Source organism: Primulina eburnea, chromosome 12, assembly GCF_022965805.1.
Source record: "Primulina eburnea isolate SZY01 chromosome 12, ASM2296580v1, whole genome shotgun sequence".
Classification (NCBI taxonomy): Eukaryota; Viridiplantae; Streptophyta; class Magnoliopsida; order Lamiales; family Gesneriaceae; genus Primulina; species Primulina eburnea.
Genome location: NC_133112.1, coordinates 36,872,713 through 36,892,872, shown reverse-complemented (window position 1 = coordinate 36,892,872; position 20,160 = coordinate 36,872,713). Strand labels below are relative to the sequence as shown.

General features: G+C 36.9%; 2 protein-coding genes and 1 long non-coding RNA gene across 7 annotated transcripts; 1 reads left to right on the top strand and 2 right to left on the bottom strand.

Annotated features, from left to right (window-relative positions):
- Positions 1-8,752: 8,752 nt before the first annotated feature.
- LOC140807562 (pentatricopeptide repeat-containing protein At4g20770) lies at positions 8,753-13,315 on the bottom strand. 5 transcript variants are annotated; one of them, XM_073164473.1, is made up of 3 exons: positions 10,485-13,315; positions 9,770-9,807; positions 8,753-8,846 (listed from the first exon to the last, which is right to left on the bottom strand). In XM_073164473.1, the coding sequence occupies exon 1, from the start codon at positions 13,114-13,116 to the stop codon at positions 10,825-10,827; it is 2,292 nt and encodes a 763-aa protein (XP_073020574.1). In that variant the 5' UTR covers positions 13,117-13,315; the 3' UTR covers positions 8,753-8,846; positions 9,770-9,807; positions 10,485-10,824. The 5 variants fall into 5 exon arrangements, with proteins under 5 accessions (XP_073020574.1, XP_073020573.1, XP_073020576.1 ...); XM_073164472.1 differs by lacking the exon at positions 8,753-8,846 and having other exon boundaries at positions 9,484-9,807; positions 10,485-10,656; positions 10,720-13,315; XM_073164475.1 differs by lacking the exon at positions 8,753-8,846 and having other exon boundaries at positions 9,484-9,807; positions 10,485-11,636; positions 11,715-13,315.
- Positions 13,316-13,925: 610 nt separating this feature from the next.
- On the bottom strand, positions 13,926-15,814 carry LOC140806554 (uncharacterized). The gene is made up of 3 exons (XR_012112587.1): positions 15,542-15,814; positions 14,433-14,550; positions 13,926-14,351 (listed from the first exon to the last, which is right to left on the bottom strand). It is a non-coding gene; the product is annotated as an uncharacterized lncRNA (long non-coding RNA).
- Positions 15,815-17,892: 2,078 nt separating this feature from the next.
- On the top strand, positions 17,893-20,109 carry LOC140808094 (uncharacterized protein At2g39795, mitochondrial-like). The gene is made up of 3 exons (XM_073165111.1): positions 17,893-18,240; positions 19,127-19,470; positions 19,730-20,109. Exons 1-3 carry the CDS (start codon positions 17,971-17,973, stop codon positions 19,887-19,889), a joined length of 774 nt encoding a protein of 257 aa, XP_073021212.1. The 5' UTR covers positions 17,893-17,970; the 3' UTR covers positions 19,890-20,109.
- Positions 20,110-20,160: the final 51 nt, after the last annotated feature.

The window sequence follows — 20,160 nt, the reverse complement described above, 5'->3', positions numbered from 1 at the left end:
ATTAGGGTAAAAACCACGGGCAAGATGAAAAAAATTTCCACTATAATATTTTGTGGTGTACAACTCACTCACTGTGTTTCCAAAGAGAACACGTACTCTCTTAATACAGGAGAACAAAACACCTCACAAATATTATAGAACTAAGCACTTAAATGCTTATAAGATGAGAGAAAACTCGAAGAAGGGATGATTTCAGAATGAAGGGGGGAGCTCTATTTATAGAGCCTCCTGTCAATGTGAATACGCGTTAAAACGCGTATTCTTATTCAACACGTCCCTTCAATTCAGCCGACCACGTTTTTATTTTCAACCAATTATTCTTCAGCCTCTTCCTTTGACTTTTCTGCTTACATTTCTCAGAAAAGATTTTTTGAGATTTTTTTTTAAGGCGGGATTATTTTGTCCGGTCTACTAAAATTGTTGTAGACATAATGGCGGGAAGGTACGAGATAACAAAGTTCAACGGAATAATTTTATGCTGTGGAAAATAAAGATACAAGCAGTTTTAAGAAAAGAAAATTGCTTGGCGGCTATTGGAGATAGACCGGTGGAGATTACAGATGATGGAAAGTGGAATGAGATGAATGACAACGCTGTTGCCAATTTACACTTGACTATAGCAGACGAAGTTTTGTCAAGTATCTCTGAGATAAAAACAGCCAAAGTTATCTGGGATACTCTGACAAAGATGTATGAGGTCAAGTCGCTACACAACATGATTTTCCTAAAGAGAAGGCTTTATACTCTTCGGATGACGGAATCCTCATCGATGACCGACCATATCAATACACTAAATACTCTATTTGCCCAACTCACTTCCATGGGGCATAAAATAGGGGAAAATGAACGTGCGGAGCTTCTACTTCAAAGTCTACCAGATTCATAAGATCAACTTATCATCAACATTACCAACAATATTCTTATGGGCTTTCTAAGATTCGACGATGTCTTAACTGCGGTTCTCGGAGAAGAAAGCCGACGCAAGAATAAGGAAGATAGGTTGGTATCCTCGAAGCAGGCAGAGGCGTTACCGATGATAAGAGGAAGATTTATGGACCGTGACTCCAGTGGGAGTCAAAGGCGAGGTAGATCAAAGTCGAGAAGTAAGAAGAAAAATATTTACTGCTTTAAATGTTGCGGTAAAGGGCACTTCAAGAGAGAGTGTACGAGTATCGATAAAAGTTCTCAAGGAAATGTGGCCAGTACTTCAGGCAGTGGTGAAATATTATTCAGCGAAGCATCAACAGTTGCAGAAGGCAGACACAAATTTTGTGACACATGGATTATGGATTCAGGAGCGACGTGGCACATGACGTCTCGGAGAGAATGGTTTGATCATTATGAACCAATCTCAGGAGGATCTGTATTCATGGGAAATGATCATGCCTTGGAAATCGTTGGGGTCGGTACTGTCAAAATTAAAATGTTTGATGGCACCATTCGCACCATACAGGAGGTACGACATGTGAAAGGACTGACGAAAAATCTTTTGTCCTTGGGGCAATTGGATGACATCGGGTGCAAAACTCGGATCGAGAACGGGATCATGAAAATTGTGAAGGGAGCGCTTGTGGTTATGAAGGCGGAAAAGGTTGCTGCAAATCTATATGTACTTATGGGAGAAACACACAAAGAGGCAGAACTAGCTGTTGCATCAATTGGTTCAGGAGAAGAATTAACAGTGTTATGGCATAGAAAGCTCGGGCATATGTCAGAACGGGGGTTGAAAATTCTCTCAGAACGGAAGCTGCTGCCGGGACTTACAAAAGTGTCACTACCCTTTTGTGAACATTGTGTTACCAGTAAACAACACAAATTAAAGTTTGGCACTTCTACTGCCAGGAGCAAAAGTATATTGGAGCTGATTCATTCGGATGTTTGGCAAGCACCGGTTGTATCCCTAGGAGGAGCGAGATACTTTGTCTCGTTCATTGATGATTTCTCTAGGAGATGTTGGGTGTATCCAATCAAGAAGAAATCAGATGTTTTCCAGATCTTCAAAGATTTCAAAGCGCGGGTTGAACTTGATTCAGAAAAGAAAATCAAGTGTCTCAGGACTGACAATGGAGGAGAATATACCAGTGACGAGTTTGATGCATTTTGTCAACATGAGGGCATCAAGAGACAGTTCACGACGGCTTACACACCTCAACAGAATGGAGTGGCGGAGCGGATGAACAGGACCTTGTTGGATAGAACAAGAGCTATGTTGAGGACTGCGGGTCTAGAAAAATAATTTTGGGCGGAAGCAGTCAAAACCGCTTGTTATATTATCAATCGTTCTCCTTCAGTGGTGATTGATCTGAAGACTCCGATGGAGATTGTAAGGTCCAAATTTAAGACTACGTAATCCAACGGCATGCGAATCTAGGAAATTAAGAAAATGAATTAATTAATTAAGTGTAGTTGCTAATTAATTATGTGACTTACCTGCTTTTATGCTAATTGATATTTTTACTGTCGTCATGCATAAAAACAGTATTTTTAGGATTATTCAAGTGACGAGCGAGGAACGGGGACCGAGGGCTGAAAATTGTAAAATGATTTTATTAAATTGTTGTTTTTAATTATTTAAAATGCGGTGGACGTTTTTAAGTAAATTTTGAAAGTATCGGATTGTGAGGTGATTTTATACGCCAGAACGTAATTTTATCGGTATTGGATTTTTAAATAAAATGTGAGCTTTCGAGCTACCCGACTATTAAATTCACAATTTATTTTCAAAAGAAAACTTTACTAATCTTTTTAATTATTTTATTTAAAAATTAGCTAATTTAATTGGGCTTAATTTGTGGCTTAATAGGCCTAAGCCTATTTAGATAATTAAATTAGTATATAATATATTAAGTAAACTCACACACCACAATCTAGATTCATTCCAATCGGCCACCAAGTTTTTGAAATTTAAAAATCTCTCCCAAGCCTTCAAAGACACTCTCACACACGGCAGTTTTAATTTAAAGAAGATCAAGGCAGCAGCCGTGGCTTTGTGAAGGGAGTAGCATGAGGTTCTTGCCCCGTCGTCCTCCGTTCTTCGTCGTCGTCGATTATCCGAGCGTTAATAACGCAAAGGCACCCTCTAATCTCCCTTTTCTCATCCATGATACCATATTATTGTGTAATTAATTGATGCATGAACCATGTTAGTTTATTTTCAAGAAAATCGAGAACCCTTCTTTGCATGCCTTGAACTGCCGAGTTTTTGTACAACTTTCTTGATGCTTGATTCACGATTTTATTGTTTGGGAGGGCTGCCATGATGTCTAGGGAAAGCTAGGCTTTAGATCTATCAACCTAAGACACACACACGCCCACAAAGTTACCAGCAAGATCCAGAACTGTCAAGAAGCACGGGCTCGCTTGGACTGTCAAGCTTGGGGCGCACGGGTTAGGGTTTTCCTTGGGGCTGGGGAGGCTTGGCTTGGTTCCAGGGCTGCCCAAGGGTGTGTGGATGAGGTAGGAGGAGTCCTAGCCAAGCTAGGACCTTGGGGTTGATCGGCGAAGAGTCCCTTGCATGAGGGACTCCTACCCGAGAATTCTCGCCTTGGACGCGCAGCACGTCTTGCTGCGTGCAGGCATGTGGGGTGCAATCCAGGGGGCTAGGGCAGGGTTGCGTGGTGTCCTTAGGGTCCTTAGAAAGTGCAGGTTACGTTGGTTCAGGGTCTGGATGCATGGGTAGATTGCTAAGCACCAAAACCGTGAGGGGCTTGCATGAGCTCTTCTCGGCCAGAATTTGTGCAGACTTGGGAGGGTTCGTTTCTGGGTTTGGGGTGTTTTCCTTAGCAAACTTAGTGTCCAGTAGGCAACTATAAGATGTTGGGCACCTTTTGGCTCGATATGGCTCGGGGGTAACTCGATAAAATTAAGAGATGGCTCGGGGTCGTAGGTGTCAAATTGGGTTTCAAAATAAAGAAAATTTGGAAAACGGCTCACAGGGGTCGAGTCGTGGTCCATAAGGGCTTAAATAATATAAAAAGACTAAATCTAGAATTTAGGAATTTTATATCTCACAGGGGTCGAGTCGTGGTCCATAAGGGCTTAAATAATATAAAAAGACTAAATCTAGAATTTAGGAATTTTATATCGACGTTTGGTATTTTTCGGGATTTAAACACCGTTAAAATAACTAATAAAAGATAAATTAAAAAGTCTAAGTTTTAAGCCAAATAAAATTACGAGAAAATTCATGTAAGCTTAAATAATTATTTGGGACATCTTAGAGTCAAGAAATCAAGAAAATAGTCGAATTCGTAAAAAGTCGAGTCCAGGGGTAAAACGGTCTTTTTACACCGGGAAATTAGTAAAGGTCATGGCAGTGCCCGAAATGCTGTTTTCATGTTAAAAATGATATTTTTAAATGTTTATGAATTTCTCATGATTCAATTATGATTTTTAAATGTCTATTTGATTTTTTATTATTTAAGAAGACATTTAAAATAATGTTGCATGCTTGGTTTCAAAAATGGAAAATGTAAATGTATTCATGATTTTTCTAAAGTGATGTGAATGAAAAATGTTGAAGGATGTGAAGTGATTGTGACTAATTCGTTAATGGTGGCGACGTCGTGAGGGTTATGGTCCCAGTGGGAGCCCGACGATCGTGTTTCCATCATTGCGAATATGTGGTAACGCTTTTGTGGTAACGGAAGAATGGGAATATCGTGAGGGGAGAAGGCCCCAGAGGGAGCCCATTTATGGGAAAAGGCCCCAGAGGGAGCCCCGACGATCGTATTTCTATTCGATCATGTTAGGCCAAGGCTCAGTTGACCGGTGAGAGTGTCGCTGATGTCCCCGCCGCCCAGTACTGTGGTTTTATGTAGATGGATCCATCGTCATGTCATGTCATATTGAGGAAAGTCACAATTAACGATCTGAATTCAACAAAGGAAAAGGAAAAGGAAAAGGAAAAGGAAAATGTTTATGATCATGTTAAAATGTTATGTCATGTTGAGGAAAAAGAAAAAAGATTAAGGTTTATTTATGCATGTCATGAAAATGTTTATGTTTAAAGTTTTATGCATCATGAAAATGTTTACGAAAATGTTTATGTTTAGGCATCTTCATGAAAACGATATTTTAAGTACAAATATTTTTCACCGTTATATGTTGACTGTATTACGTATTACTCGTTATAAAGATTAAGGTGTGCTGAGTCTTTAGACTCACTAGGTGTGATGGATGTAGGTGGTTCTGAGGGAGGACTTGACGGGTGATACTACTGGACTGAAGGTGCACACAACCCGAGGACCAGTGCTTCTACTTTTCCGCATTTACGATTATGACTTATGAATTATGTTAAAGATTTTTAAGATTATTTACTTAAGCTTTTTGAGAGATTTTTGAGAGGTTTAGTATGGGCTTTACTTTTCAAATTATTGCTTTTTAAGTTTGGTAAAACGTTTGACGATTTCTGGTTTGACTTTTCTCTTTCAATTTTCAAATACTAGTTGGATGATTTACTTTAAAATGGTGAAAGATTATTTTATTTGCATGTGCATGCAATGACCGAAAATGTGAGAGATTGTAAAAAAAAAATAAAAAATTCTAGTACTTTTAAAGCAATAAGAGATGAGGACGTTTCAGAGATGTGGACCGGGAAGCCGACAGATTATTCTCATTTGCATACATTTGGAAGTCCGGTGTACGTTCTGTACAATGAGCAAGAAAGATCGAAGTTGGATTCGAAATCCAGAAAATGTATCTTCTTGGGTTATGCTGATGGAGTAAAGGGGTTTCGCTTGTGGGATCCTACTGTTCACAAGCTTGTCATCAGCAGGGATGTTATCTTCGAGGAAGATAAAGTAGAACTCACTCACTGTGTTTCCAAAGAGAACACACACTCTCTTAATACAGGAGAACAAAACACCTCACAAATATTATAGAACTAACCACTCAAATGCTTATAAGATGAGAGAAAACTCGAAGAAGAGATGATTTGAAATGAAGGAATGAAGCTCTATTTATAGAACTTCCTGTCAGTGTGAAACCGCGTATAAAACGTGTTCTTTGAATTTCATACGTAATTTCCGTCACCAACCCTATTAAATGATTGCCGACCATCACGTTTAAAATTCAGCCAATATTCTTTCTTTGATTGGCCCCATTTCTTTGCCGACAGTCTGGGGAATTTTCCTAATGATCCGAGCTCTCATATCATCTATAGTTCATTAGTAAAAATACATCAAACAGACCTAAAGGGATCTTGATGGAATATTTGTTTACTTTATGTCTTGAGGTGTTATCGAGATCTTTGAATCACATGTATCGATTTTGGATGTCACCGGTTATAATGTTTCTTGCTTAAACATTGTTCAGTCATGATGGAGGGCTTACCAGACCTAATGACTTCTTTATACAGAAGCTGGGGCATTGGCCATGGAAACCTCTTGTATGGAAGTCTTTCTCATGGTAATTTTCTTATTAGAGACATATAATGTTACATTGAAAACAAGAATAATGTATTGTGTAATCAGAGTGAGGAATCTGCCGCACTATTATTCTTCGCGTGTCATATTTCTAAAAGCATATGGAATGTTGTTCGAGATTGGTTAGGAATGTGGAAGCTTATGGGATCCGCAACATGGTCTTGAAGGCATGTCGAGAAGTATACAGAGGCAACTCTGTCTTGTCCAAGATACGTTGTACAGTTCTGAAAGCTGGTGTTTATAACATATGGAATGCACATACTAGAGTATTGTTCGAAGAAAAAGCACCTTGTATTGACATCATCATCTGGAATATTAAGATTTTCCCTAGTCATGTGACAAAATCTACGTAATTTTGAATTATCATGTATTATTGCATTGTGGAATTGTGCAACTGTCAACCTATTGTTTGGTGTTGACGTTCTAGATATTTGGTTATTTCCTGGAAAAATGTCCAGTGTAGCTGAACTAAAACTCACAATTTAAGGAGAAATCAAGATACATCACCACTTAATATAATAAATTTCATAAAAAAAATCCCAAATTAATTTCCAATATCTGGAAAAACATTTAGATTACATCAATTATTATAGAATATAATTATTAAATTAAGCTTTTTATAGATTATAAATCCATTAAGAAATTGATTTTATTCTCTTTAATATAAAAATTGATAATTATAGTCAATCATGGATTTTATGCCAAAAAATTAGGCCGATAATTCACCTATAAATACTCATATTTGCTAAGGTAAAATTCAAGTTATCAATTTTGTTTGTCTCTCGCTTAGTTTACATACTCCTTAACGGGCTCAAATTAATTTTTCTTTCATATTCGGCTCGATTCACTTAGTTTACACATATAACCGCATATATTGGAACCCAAAAATATAGTAAAACTACAACTTGTGCTAGACTTGTTTCCCAAAAATTACAATCAGAACATATGTCATGATCAAGGTAATTCACTCCAACCTGAAACCAACAATGAAAACTCGAAGTACAGAAGAATTCCTACAAAATCAAAGGATATGCAAGAATCAACTCGATGTTCCATGATAAGTTCTTTTCCGTTTCAAATCTCAATTCCGCAACAAGATTTTATCCCTGTTAAAACGTTTTCAGAAGACAAGAATTGCAAGGAATTAACATAACTTGGCATTGCAGAGTGCTAAAATAAGTGATATACCATAGTAGTACTATACTATTTGGTAACAATCTTACATTGTTAGCTGCAGCAGATCATTCTTAATAATTCTTTCGTCGACGATAGTCTGTATCTATTACATGGGAACGTTCGGATAATCAAATGTCTGGCTTGAAAAAGCAGAGATAAAGATGCAGAATCTTACATATTTGAATCCCAATATATCGCCACATTTGACGCAGTATATATCAGAAATTGTGTGAATCCCAACATATGGTCGCTGTTGATCGTTAACTTCCACGTTCACACTGCATTTATGTGCAAGATAAATAGATAGCATTGCCAAAGTTTTCAAGCAACTTAATCCGTAAGTACAAACTTGATTCTCAGATCTAACTGAAGCCATCAAAGACTAAGATTTTTTCAAGTTCGAAATAATTACTCTTGTTTGACTCGGAGAAAGTAACTTACACGTCGAGGAAGAGACCTTCAAGGCCACCAGGCACTATCTGCCAAAAAGAGAGAATGAAAAATATAAGGAAAATCAAGACATGTTGCATATGCCGTCACAATGCTTAATAGAGAGAAACCGGTGTACATGGTAGAAATGTGATCTTTATAAACACAATAGCATCTCAATGATCCGATGAAATTACAAGGATAGCATCTAAAACAGCTCGAGATAACAAGCAACATTTCAAACAATCTTTCTGCAATGAGTATTTCACTCAGAAACTTTAAGTGCGATCTTTGACAGCACACCAGCTAATAATACGATCAGGGCCCCGTTATATTGGGGAATAGAAACTAGTATTTCTTGAAAAATTTCAAATTTTTTCGAGGGAGCGGGTATATCGCTCCATCACCCTCGATTTCCCGAGGCTTTGAATTTTGAATTCGAGTGGAGGGTGGTTTGCAAAGCCGATATCTTTACCGGTATAATGAAAATTCAGTCCTAACAAGAATTTCATGTTATAAAGAAAAGACAAAAACAAAAACTGTTTGTAAGATGATGCCATTTCATTTCATGATCACTCACCAGACCAGTACATAATTCAATATAATCACTACCTATAACCCAAACATTAAATGAGTACAGGAAAAGAAAACATGGAACAAGACGTACCTCTTCGTCATCAGCGTAGCTTTCTTGTAGGGCGATGTGGGTTCCGCAGGTCTTGCATATAAAGTAGTCCGAATCTTCAAAATAGACCCTGAATAATCTCCCCATTCGCAGAAATTCAAGTCTAAACAAGAAATTAACAAGAGTCCAATCTGCCAAAAGAAGAAGGGAAAAATAAGTTCAAGAAAGGAACTGTTCTTGAGATTTAGATGACGTGTTATTGAACGGAAAAGGGATTGAAGAAGCACCAAATCTTGAAAATGGGGACAATTCCGAACGTATAGGTGAAGAAAGGCGGGCTTTCAGGTGAGTTTGATTTGACCGACTAATTGTGGAATTTCTATTGAAATGATATTTGACTTAGCAGTTGAAAATGCTATTTTTAGATATTAACATAATAAAAATAATTAAACTTATACTATAAATTATGCGTATCTAACTTTTTATTAGGAAAAAAATAATAGGACAAATAGTTTAAGCTATATAATCCCAAAATTTAATATACTATTATTTATGGTCTCTTTCATGATTAGATAAAATTACAACTATGATTAATGGTTTGGTTTCGATTTCTTATTCCTTGGAATTGACACCGAACATTAATTAAATCGATTTTGATTTTGAAACCAAAGTAAAAAATATTTTGGTTTCGGAGATAATTCCTATTTCGGTCCCCGATCTCTTTCGAATGATGCTCATCTAATTTATAGTATTTTTTTATTATAATTTTACAGAGAAGTGCTATAGAAAAAATTTTCAAGATATAATTTTTTTAAAATATGTACCAACATCCACAGAATCTTACAAATTTTTGAATCCCAGTTTATCGACACATCTGACTCAGTATACATCAGAAACTATGTGATCCCCAAGGATCCCAAATGATCAAGATACTGATCATTAACTTCCAAACTGACACTGTATTTATGTGCATGATACATTGGCATTACTGAAGTATTTCAAGTAACTTAAATCTATATTCTATGTTCTTTTTTGAAATCTAACTGAAGCCCTAAAAGCTAACATTTTTCGAGCACGAAATGATTCTCTTCTTGGTGTGGAGATAAGATCTTACATTGTGATGAAGAGCCCTTCCATACGACCAAGCTCTGGCTGCCAAAAGAGAAAATGGAACTTACTAGTAATGAAACCAAGAAACATAGATTGTGCTGTAACAATGCATGATAGAGATAAACAGGTGTACATGGTATATATGTGACTTTGTAAACATCATAGCATCTCAATGATCTAATCTTATCCACAAAGTGAAAGGGATAGCTTCTTAAATAACACCAGACATATAAACAAGGGACATTTCAAACAATCCTTCTGCAACGAGTCTTTGACTCGAAACTCAAGTCTGATCTTTAAAACTACACCAGCAAATAATGTGATCAGAGACGAACCCAGAAATTACAACAGGGAGGCAAAACTAGCATTTTTTTGGAAAATTGAGTTTTTACATTTGGTGTAAAGATTCGGCAGGGGGACATCACTCCTTCACTCTCGTTGGCTCTGCCCTAGTGCCCTGGATATTATCGGAGGAGAGTTTGCAAAGGTGATACCATTAGTAGTAGTACTATGAGAATTATCTCCAGACAAGTACTTCATGTAATAGCCCAATTCCAAGAAATACAATCCCAAGTTATTAGGAAAAAAAGATTATGCCATTTCATTTCATGAACAATCGTCAAACAGAACCATAGTTTGTTATTATTTTAATATACCAGCAGCCTGTAGTCCTATCTATAAGCAAAACAGTATAAGAAAAAAGGTGAAATGAGATGTACCACATAGTTAGATTTGCGGTTTCTGGTAAAGAAATCTGGGTTCTGAAGTTCTTGCACATAAAGAAGTTTGGATCTTCAAAATCGGCCTTAAATACTCTTCCCAGTTGCAGAAATTAGTTATTGAATGGAAAATATATTGAAGAAGCACCGATTCTTGGGGGACAGTTACAAACTGAGGAAAGTTTGAGCATCATCAACAATGCAAAAGGGTTTGCTTTGGATGGCCAAGAGATACCTTGGTGATACATTATATTCCTGCACTGTTATGGGTTGAATTATTCATAGAATTTCCTCATAGGTCGGATGAAATGGGATTTTTTTTCATTCACTCAAAATGCTTTCAAACCCAGCTATAACCTGGTCCCTTGGCAACTCGCTGTTTGTTCATTATACTTCCAACATCTTTCACATCATCCCATCTATCCAACGATGAATACATACTGACTAGAAGTGCATATGGGGCAGAATTCTTCGGGTTCAAGCGAAAAAGCTCCTCTGCTGCCCTTCTTGCTAACTTCACATTGGCATGAACCCTACATGAACCAAGCAAAACCTCCCAAATAATAGGATCATCTTTGCAATGCATCTTACCTATGAGTGCCTCAATCTCACTGAATCGGCCAGCACGGCCCAGGGAATCAATAATGCAAGTGTAGTGATCCCTAAGTGGTTTTATACTATGTTCTTTCTGCATTATATTGAAGATTTTAACCCCAGTATCAACAAATCCAGAATGACTGCAAGCGGTCAAAACAGAGACAAAGGTTATAGAATCAGGTTTTACTCCAGCTTGAACCATGTTTTCAAATAAATTTAAAGCTTCATCTCCATGCCCATTGTGGGCATAACCGTGTATCATCTCATTCCAGGTTACTGTGTTTCTACAGGGCATCATATCAAAAAACCGCCTAGCCCCATCCATTTCACCACATTTACAGTACATATCAATTAGAGAAGTTCCCACATATACATCACTTCCATATCCATTTTTGAGTATCATACCTTGAACCTGCTTCCCTTGAAACAAAGATGTCAGTAACGAACAGCAGTTTATTATGATAGCATAAGAGAACTCAGTTGGTGGCATCCCTTTGCCTAGCATTTGTTTGAAGAACTTAAAAGCTTCGGTTTCCAAAGAATGAAGGGATAAACCTGCAAGCATTGAATTCCAGCAAACTATATCAGGTTGGGGTACCTCACGGAAGATATGTTTTGCAACTTCTAGTTTACCACATTTTGAATAAATGCAAATAAGTCCATTGGCAACATAAGGGTCAGCAAAATGCTCAGTCTTCAACAATGAAGCGTGGATTTGCTTTCCAGCCTCCAAAAGTCCCATTTCTGCACAGGAAATGATAACAATTGCAAAAGTTGTGCGATTGGGTCTCATGTTTCTGAACTGCATTTCTTTGAAAAGGATCACTACCTCATGATGGTACTCGTTTTGTGAATACCCCGAGATCATAGCGTTCCAGCAAGTCAAACTTGGTGATGATATACAGTCAAATATCCGACGCCCGGTATCAACATCCCCACTTTTGACACAAGCAGCAACCATGTTAACATTAGTAACCTCATCAGGCTTAAACCCACGTCTCTGCATCAGTTCAATGTACTCCAGTACACTACCCATATTATATTGCCGGCCATATCCAGCAATCATAACATTCCAAGAAACGACATTCACTTCAAACATACCGTTAAACAACATTTCAGCCGACTCCATGTTACTGTGTTTTGTGTACATATCTAGCAAAGAATTATTTACATGGAGATCTCTTTCGAATCCCAGTTTAATAACAAGTCCATGTATTTGTTTCCCATGCAGGTTATGCAAATTCGTCTCACCATCATTATTTTCAAAAGAAAATTCAGCCACAAATTTAGAACAGACACTCAAAACACCGGAGATCGAGATACTATCGACGAGACCATTTCTATGCATTAATATAAACATGCCAAATGCTTCATCAGCATGATTCGCTTCCACTAACCCCTCCATCATTATAGTAAAAGACACTTCATTATGCTCCAGCATGCCCCTAAAAACAACAGCAGCTTCCGAAACAGAGTCACACTTCATGTACATTCCTAGCAAAGCATTGCCTACGTACACATTCCCATCTAGGGCAAGCTTCATAGCAACTCCATGACACTCCCTGCCACACAACACATCGCCCAAACTCCCACAGACGCTCAAAACAATTGCTAAGGTAAAACGGTTGGGCACCAAACCGCCCATCCTCATATGATAAAACCACTCCAAGGCCATCCCTTTGTGACCATTTCGTGACAAGGCGCCAATCATCAAATTCCAACAAAGGGTGTTCCTCTCGGGCATGTGACTAAATATTTCATATGCACTCCACAAGTCATTTGCTTTGCAATACGAGTCCAAAATAGGTTGATACGAGAACAAGTTTCTTACAGGCATTAGGTTGAACAGGTTGTGCGCTGCTGCTGTATCGCCACATCTTGAGTAGAGCTCAATTAGACGATTGATAAGATAAATGTTTGAAAAATGGCTGGTGCGAAGTATATAAGCTTGAAGAAGTTTACCAGCCCTTTGTGCCGTGTGATCAACGCATAGCTGCAACAACTTTGCAATAAAAGATGCATTCTTTTTCTTCATTCGAGTTGATACGCAGGGCCCCACTTTGGAGCCATGCTTTACCTATCTGCCACGTCTAAACTAAAAGTGAACCTCAGCATGGACGGCGGCGGGATAGATTCGGACGGGCATGAATTCAAGAATGCAATGGAAGAGTTGGGGAGAAGCTGAAGAAATCCCAGCTGGGGCTATCGGCAAGTTCGAAGCCCCACTGTTTTAATGGCGCCTATACATTTGTCTTTAAAATCAATTTATTTATTATAATTTATATACTTTGAGAAATTTATTTTAAATTTAATTAAAAGTTTTAAATATCTATAAATAGTTTTCTTTATCTAAAAAATCAAGATTTGGTATTTTCTTCTCAAATTTCTAGTGTCTTGATAAATGAAATAATATTATTTTCAGCAGTATAGAATTTTTGAAACATCAAATTATAAAATTATCAACCATCAAATCTAATTCTTAAATAACATTTTAAAATTTCACCAAATACCAAACTGAAATTCGGAATCCATAAATTTTCCAATTACAGATCCAAATCTTATTTCCTATATGCAAAAACTTATGTGAGACGGTCTCACGAGTCGTATTTTGTGAGACAGATCTCTTATTTGAGTCGTCCTTGAAAAAATATTATTTTTTATGCTAAGATTGTTATTTTTTATTGTGAATATCGGTAAGGTTAATCCGTCTCACAGATAAAAATTCGTGAGACCATCTCACAAGAGATCTACTCTTTCCTGTATACCCAAACGTTTAGTGGAATTTTAGCAGAATTTTGACTAAAATCTATAATGGAGATGAGATTCAAGATGGAGAAACATTTTCTTATCCATATCATGTACTAGATTTGTTTCAAGATATTACAATCAAACCATATGTCATGAACAAGCAAGATAGAGCCTAACAAAGAAAGTTCAAAGTTCACAACAAAAAGAAAATGAAGAAAATTTACTGATCCTACAAAATCTGATCTTTCCCAGACAAAATCCCAGAATATGTAAAAATCGAGTGTCGAACTCCTATGCTCGCTCAATGATAACCAACGTTTTTGCATCGCGAATCTCGTCCCCCTTCCTCCACAATAATTTTTGTCTGTCAACAAGTTTTCAAGAGACAAGAGGAATTAACATAACTGGCATTGCAGAGTTAGTAAGTAATACACCGTAGGACTGACTACTTTGGTAACAATCTTACATTTCTAGCCGCACGAAGTCATTCCCACGAATTCTTCCGCCCGAATTTGTCTGTATCTAACTCATGGTAATGTTCAAGTAATCAATAGCAGGATCTAGTTTGAATAAGAAAGAGACAAAAAAAACGCTGCACATTACATATTTCAATCCCAAATCATTGCCACATTTGATGCAGTATACATCCGAAACCATGTGCATGATATCCCCGTTCATCCCAAATAATGGTTGTTGTCGACTGTTCACTTCCACATTGATGCTGCATTTATGTGCACGATCGTAAGTGAGCATTACTGAAGTTTTTCAAGTAACTTTAGTCTAAAACTATAAATTGGCTTCTGAAATCTAATCGAAGCCATCAAAAACTAACATGTAAAGAGTACGAGATAAGTTTCTCTTTTCTGGTTTGGAGAAAAGATCGTACACTTCGATGAAGAGGGCGGTAAACCGACCAGGCTGTGGCTGCCAAAAGGAAAATGAAAATACAGGTAAGGAAAATCTAGAAACATGGCATATGCCGTCGCAGTACGTGAAGGAGAGATGCTGGTGTGCATGGTATATTACAATATATGTCAGCATGGTAATGTAATAGTTTGAAATCTAGCCTCCAAACAACAATTTTTTGACAGTCGATTTCCCATAGTAGCATCTCAATGATCTAATCTTATCAATAAAGTGAAAGGGATTAGGGATAGCTTCATGAACAGCTCAAGACATATAACAAGGAACATTTCAAACAATCCTCCAGCAATGAGTCTTTGACGCAGCAAAACTCGAGTATGATCTTTAACCGTACACCAGCTAATAACGTGATCAGGGGTGGACACAGAAATTATAGACCCGGAGGCGAATTGGCGTTTTTGAAAAAGAAAGCGCGAGTTTTTTCGTTTGGTGCACGGGGCAGGGGACATCACTCCTTCGCCCTGGTTGGCCCTATCCTGGATGTTATATGTGAGTACTTCTGATTACTGAATTCGGATTAACTTTTCGCAAAGCTGATATATCATAATTAGTATCATCAGAATTATCTGTACTAACAAGAATTTCATGAAACAGACCGGCCTATTCCAAGAAACGCGATCCCAAGTCAGAACAAAACTATGCAAGATTACACCATATCATTAATTTCATAATCAATTACGAAACAGAACCACGATTCATTATTGCTTTCTACACAGCAGCAGCCTGTGAGTTCCTAATCCTAATCCAAACATAAATGACAACAAGAAAAAGATTGGAACGAGATATACCGTATTATTGGGGTTTAGTGGTAAGGCAATGTGGGTTCTGCAGATCTTGCACATATAGTAGTTCGGACCTTCAAAATCGACGCTAAACACTCTTCCCATTTCCAGAAATTCAAGTCTAGACAAGAGTTTGATCTATATATCAATAAGGAATAAAGAGAAAAGAAAAATAAATTCAAGAAAGGAACTGGTTCTGAAAATTTAGCTTACGGAGAAGAGATTGAAGAAGCGCCGATTCAAGAAACGGAAACAGCTCGAAACTGAGTATTGCGTGGGAAGAAAATGAGAGGTTGATGAAAAGGAAGAAAGAACGTTTACGTATGAGTTGCATGATTATATATGGAGATTTAACTTCGGTTTTGCTAGAATCTAGACGTGGCTGTTATAACCATATAAACTTCTCCTAACTAGGGATATCACCGGGATACCATTCAAAATCGTGGGATGATATCGATTGGATTAGAAGTATAAACCAATGTGATATGAAAATAGTTTGGAAAAAACTTGTGTGTGATGGTCTTACGGGTAGTAATTTTTGAGAAGGATCTATTATTTGGGTCATCCATGAAAAATATTATTTTTTTATGCTAATAATATTATTTTTTATCGGTAGGGTTGACCCGTCTCATAGATAAAGATTAATGAGACCGTATCACAAGAGACATGCTCAAATAGTTTTGAATGAAGATATATTTCACATTTTTACTATAAAAAGGATAAGATAAGTTGCTATCTTTTATAACTCTATATATATATATATATATATATATATATATATATATATATATATATATATATATATATAGATACATAAAAAAAACAATATATTTTTAATTTTGAAGTGCTGACATTTTTTTAAAAATATTTTAACTAATAAATATCAAGAAAGAACAATTTGAAGACCGTCTCTTCGGTTACAAATAATTTGCAATTTTATATTTTAAAGACAAATAAATGTATTTTTAAGTGCTAAACAGCCTAAACTCTTTTAAGACGTACAAAAAATTTCATGGGTTGCCTCCGCTGATTCCAGCTGAGGAAGTTCCTAGGAATTTCCAACTCTATTTTTGGGACACGAGAACGAGCTGGTGTTGATGAGAAAAGTATAGTTCTGTTCATGAACATAATGAAAGTTAATCCGTATGCGCAGCGCAATTGTTGTGTAACATGAGCCAATATCCCTCTATCAAAGATCTTAGATTATATATCTCCAAGAATGTGGCTGCTGACCAAAGAATATTTATGATGGACGTTAGATAGGTGTCCATCTTTCACAGAGAGGTACAGATACATCTGTTGATGAAATCAAGGCATGCATTACAAGATGCTTGGTGGGTTTTGGCTCAAGAAGCAATGTGGATTTGATTTGAATGAGATATCTCCTTCTGTGATCTATTTACCTCACACTAACAAGAAATCACATCTAACAGCATGCATTCTTGTTCAAGTTGGATGGCTCAATAGGCATAAGTAACATAGTGTTAACGATCGTAGCAGAAGCTATTAAAAATCCAGACAGTTGTTTAAAATGGAACGTCAATATAAAAAAAGGAAGAAGCCGAAGATTACCAAGACAGTGGAAAAAATCAATCTCACACCGAAGGTTGAAGAACCACGGACATAAAAAAATGGATAACAGCAAAATGGTTCTTGAAGATAATAGAAATTGAAGATGGAGAGACAATTGCATGCTAACCACAAGGTATCAAAACATTTCCACTGCCCTTAAGATCAAAGAAGAGAAAATGTAGACATTTGGTTTCCGAACAAATTAGTTGTTTGCTTTTGAACTATTATTACTATTTATTCTAACATAATTACATTGATTATTATTTGTTTGCATATCTCCACGTGCCACGCACATGCACGTTTCTACCATAGGTTCATTTTTTTTCCAACAAAAAATTCAAATGTTATGACTTTATTTATTTTTATCTTTTTGACTCCGATATCAATCATATGACCAAACGTTTGTCGTTTTATCAAAAGATAGTGCAACTCAAATCTTTTGAGCCTTAAAACAATCTAAACGTCAAGTTCGATCTTTTTCCTGGTATGAACAATTATTACACAACCATATTCTTATAATAAATTTTTCATTAAAACATAACTTTATGATATAATCATTATATGATTCAAATTTTAATCCATCCTAAAATAACATTATATTAGTTTATAATACTACGAAAAATTATAATCCATACCCAAAATTATCCTCCAGTTACTTCTGTGTAATTATTTTAATGAATTTAATCAATTAAAAAATAAATTTGATTATTTATTGTAAATATTTTTATAAATATAATTAATTCAAAAATAAATCTGATTATATGACTTCTGAGAAGTGCAAATATGAGTGGACAAAGAAACCCATCCTTAAACCCTAAATATTTCCCCATTTCCTCTCCAAAACCCTCTCAAGCACCGAAAAAATGGCTCTCACCAATGTGCTTAGACGATCTGCTTCAAGATATGCACCATTGATCCTCAGTCACAAGCATATCCGCCACAATCACCACCACATCTCGGCCCTGTTGGCCTCTGTCAACGACCGTGCGTCGGGAATGTCGCGAAATCTCCTGCAGCAGTCATTTCCGTCATTTCTTCACCGCTACTCCACCAAGCCCAGCTCTGACGGGTCACTGCTACGAGTAATCGAGTCAGAGATTAAGTGCGCCGTGGAGTCTCAGGAGGAGGATCAGGTCTGTTTTATTGCGAATAGTAATAGAAATTGAAATCGTGTATGTTTGGTTGCTCCGTTATGGTGGAATTGACTACGGAGCATGTTTATGTTTAGTTTCTTTTGATTTGTTATGCTATGGGTTCCTTTCTTGGAGAAGAGGTTTTCTTTTACCAAATGGGTTCCCCCGTGTTCCTTTCTTTGTGAACTGGGTTCTTGCTCCTTTTGATCTGGCGAAGTGGGTTCTGATTTATAATAATTTGTATCTTTTTCGTTGTTTTTGTGAAGATTTCTGTGTGTAACGTTCTGTGTGTCATTTGATATAAAGATGAAGTGATGTTGATTGTTGAATGATTTCAAAGGGTCAACTACCTGACTTTTATTTTTTTCACTTGTTCTCAACGATCTGTCATGGTCTTATTTCTTAGATCCATTTCTGTTGAGGGTTTGTTGAAGTAAAACTTTATACAATTATCATGACCCATTAGTCCACTGGATGGAAAATGTAGTCGAGGTTTAATAGGTTGGGGATGTTTGATTGTATGAATTTATTTACCTTAAAATATCCGCTCTATTGTTTGTTGTGACTGTCTTTATGGAGCCGCACCTGAGTTGTTTCTGCAATGAAGTCAAGATTCCACTATTTTAGTATGAGCTGAACATCTTGGGTGAAGGTAGTCCCAAGATACAACACTTTCATTGGCTTTTGCTTTAACTGAGGTTTTACATTATCTTGTCACTATACGACATCAGATTTTATTGTGGATGACTGATTTAGTATCTCTAGGTGTAATTTATTTCTTTCTATCCAGATAATTGAAAGCAAAAAAGATCATTGTTTTCCCTTGTATTTGTAACATTTGACAATTTGAACCATCATGGTTGTCTCATGTCCAATTGTTTTACAGGCTGAGGAGGTTCCACAGGGTTTCCCTTTTAAAATTCAAGACCATCCCGGACGGCAGACTGTGACGCTAACCAGAGAATATCAAGGTGAAACCATATCTGTTGAAGTTCACATGCCTGACGTTATTACTGGTCAGCAGGATGATGCCGATGACAATAATGATGAAGGGGAGGAGAGCGCAAGCCAGCCTAGTATACCATTAGTAGTTCAAGTTTCCAAGAGTAAAGGACCCTGTCTCGAGTTTAGTTGTACTGCTTACCCTGATGAGATTGCAATCGACAGCTTGTCTGTCAAAGATCCCGAAGCTGCTGAGGATCAAATACCATATGAAGGACCCGACTTCTCGTAAGTTTCACACTCTTCTCTGCATTATGTTTTTTCTTAGCGCAGATTAGGTTTTTCATTTGGTGGAAGGGTCACGACCGTATCAATGTATTATAATGAAAGATAAAAATTCAAGTGAAATTTCGCATACAAGTTTCTTATTTTGAGTTGAGGGGTATGGAATGCACCTACTTGTCTACCACTCCGGCTGGGTCTACTCCTTTATGATTGGTGGTTTGTGACTTCTGGTGATATGCTAATGTCTCCCGTGTTTTTTTAGGGATTTGGACGAGAACTTGCAGAAGGCTTTCCACAAGTATTTGGAGATCAGGGGAATTAAACCCAGCACAACCAATTTCCTGCATGGTTACATGGTCGACAAGGACAGCAAAGAGTATATAACATGGTTGAAGAACCTAGAGAAGTTCATTAAAGCATGAACCTAGAGAAGTTCATTAAAACGCATAAAGTTTACCAGTTTTTGAGGGATTTTTTTATGAGCAAGTATTCCAGTATTATGATTTAGAATCTTCAAATTTAAAACGTTGATGAACTGAACTAGTTAGTTCCCAAACTATGAAAATTTCAGTTGGTAACTGTAATTTGAATGGTGAACTGAGTCTTGCAATGAAGCTTTATTTTGCAAATTTGGATAACTGATTTCGATTTAATTTGCTAACTTGCAACGCATACACGATATTCAGGTACTAT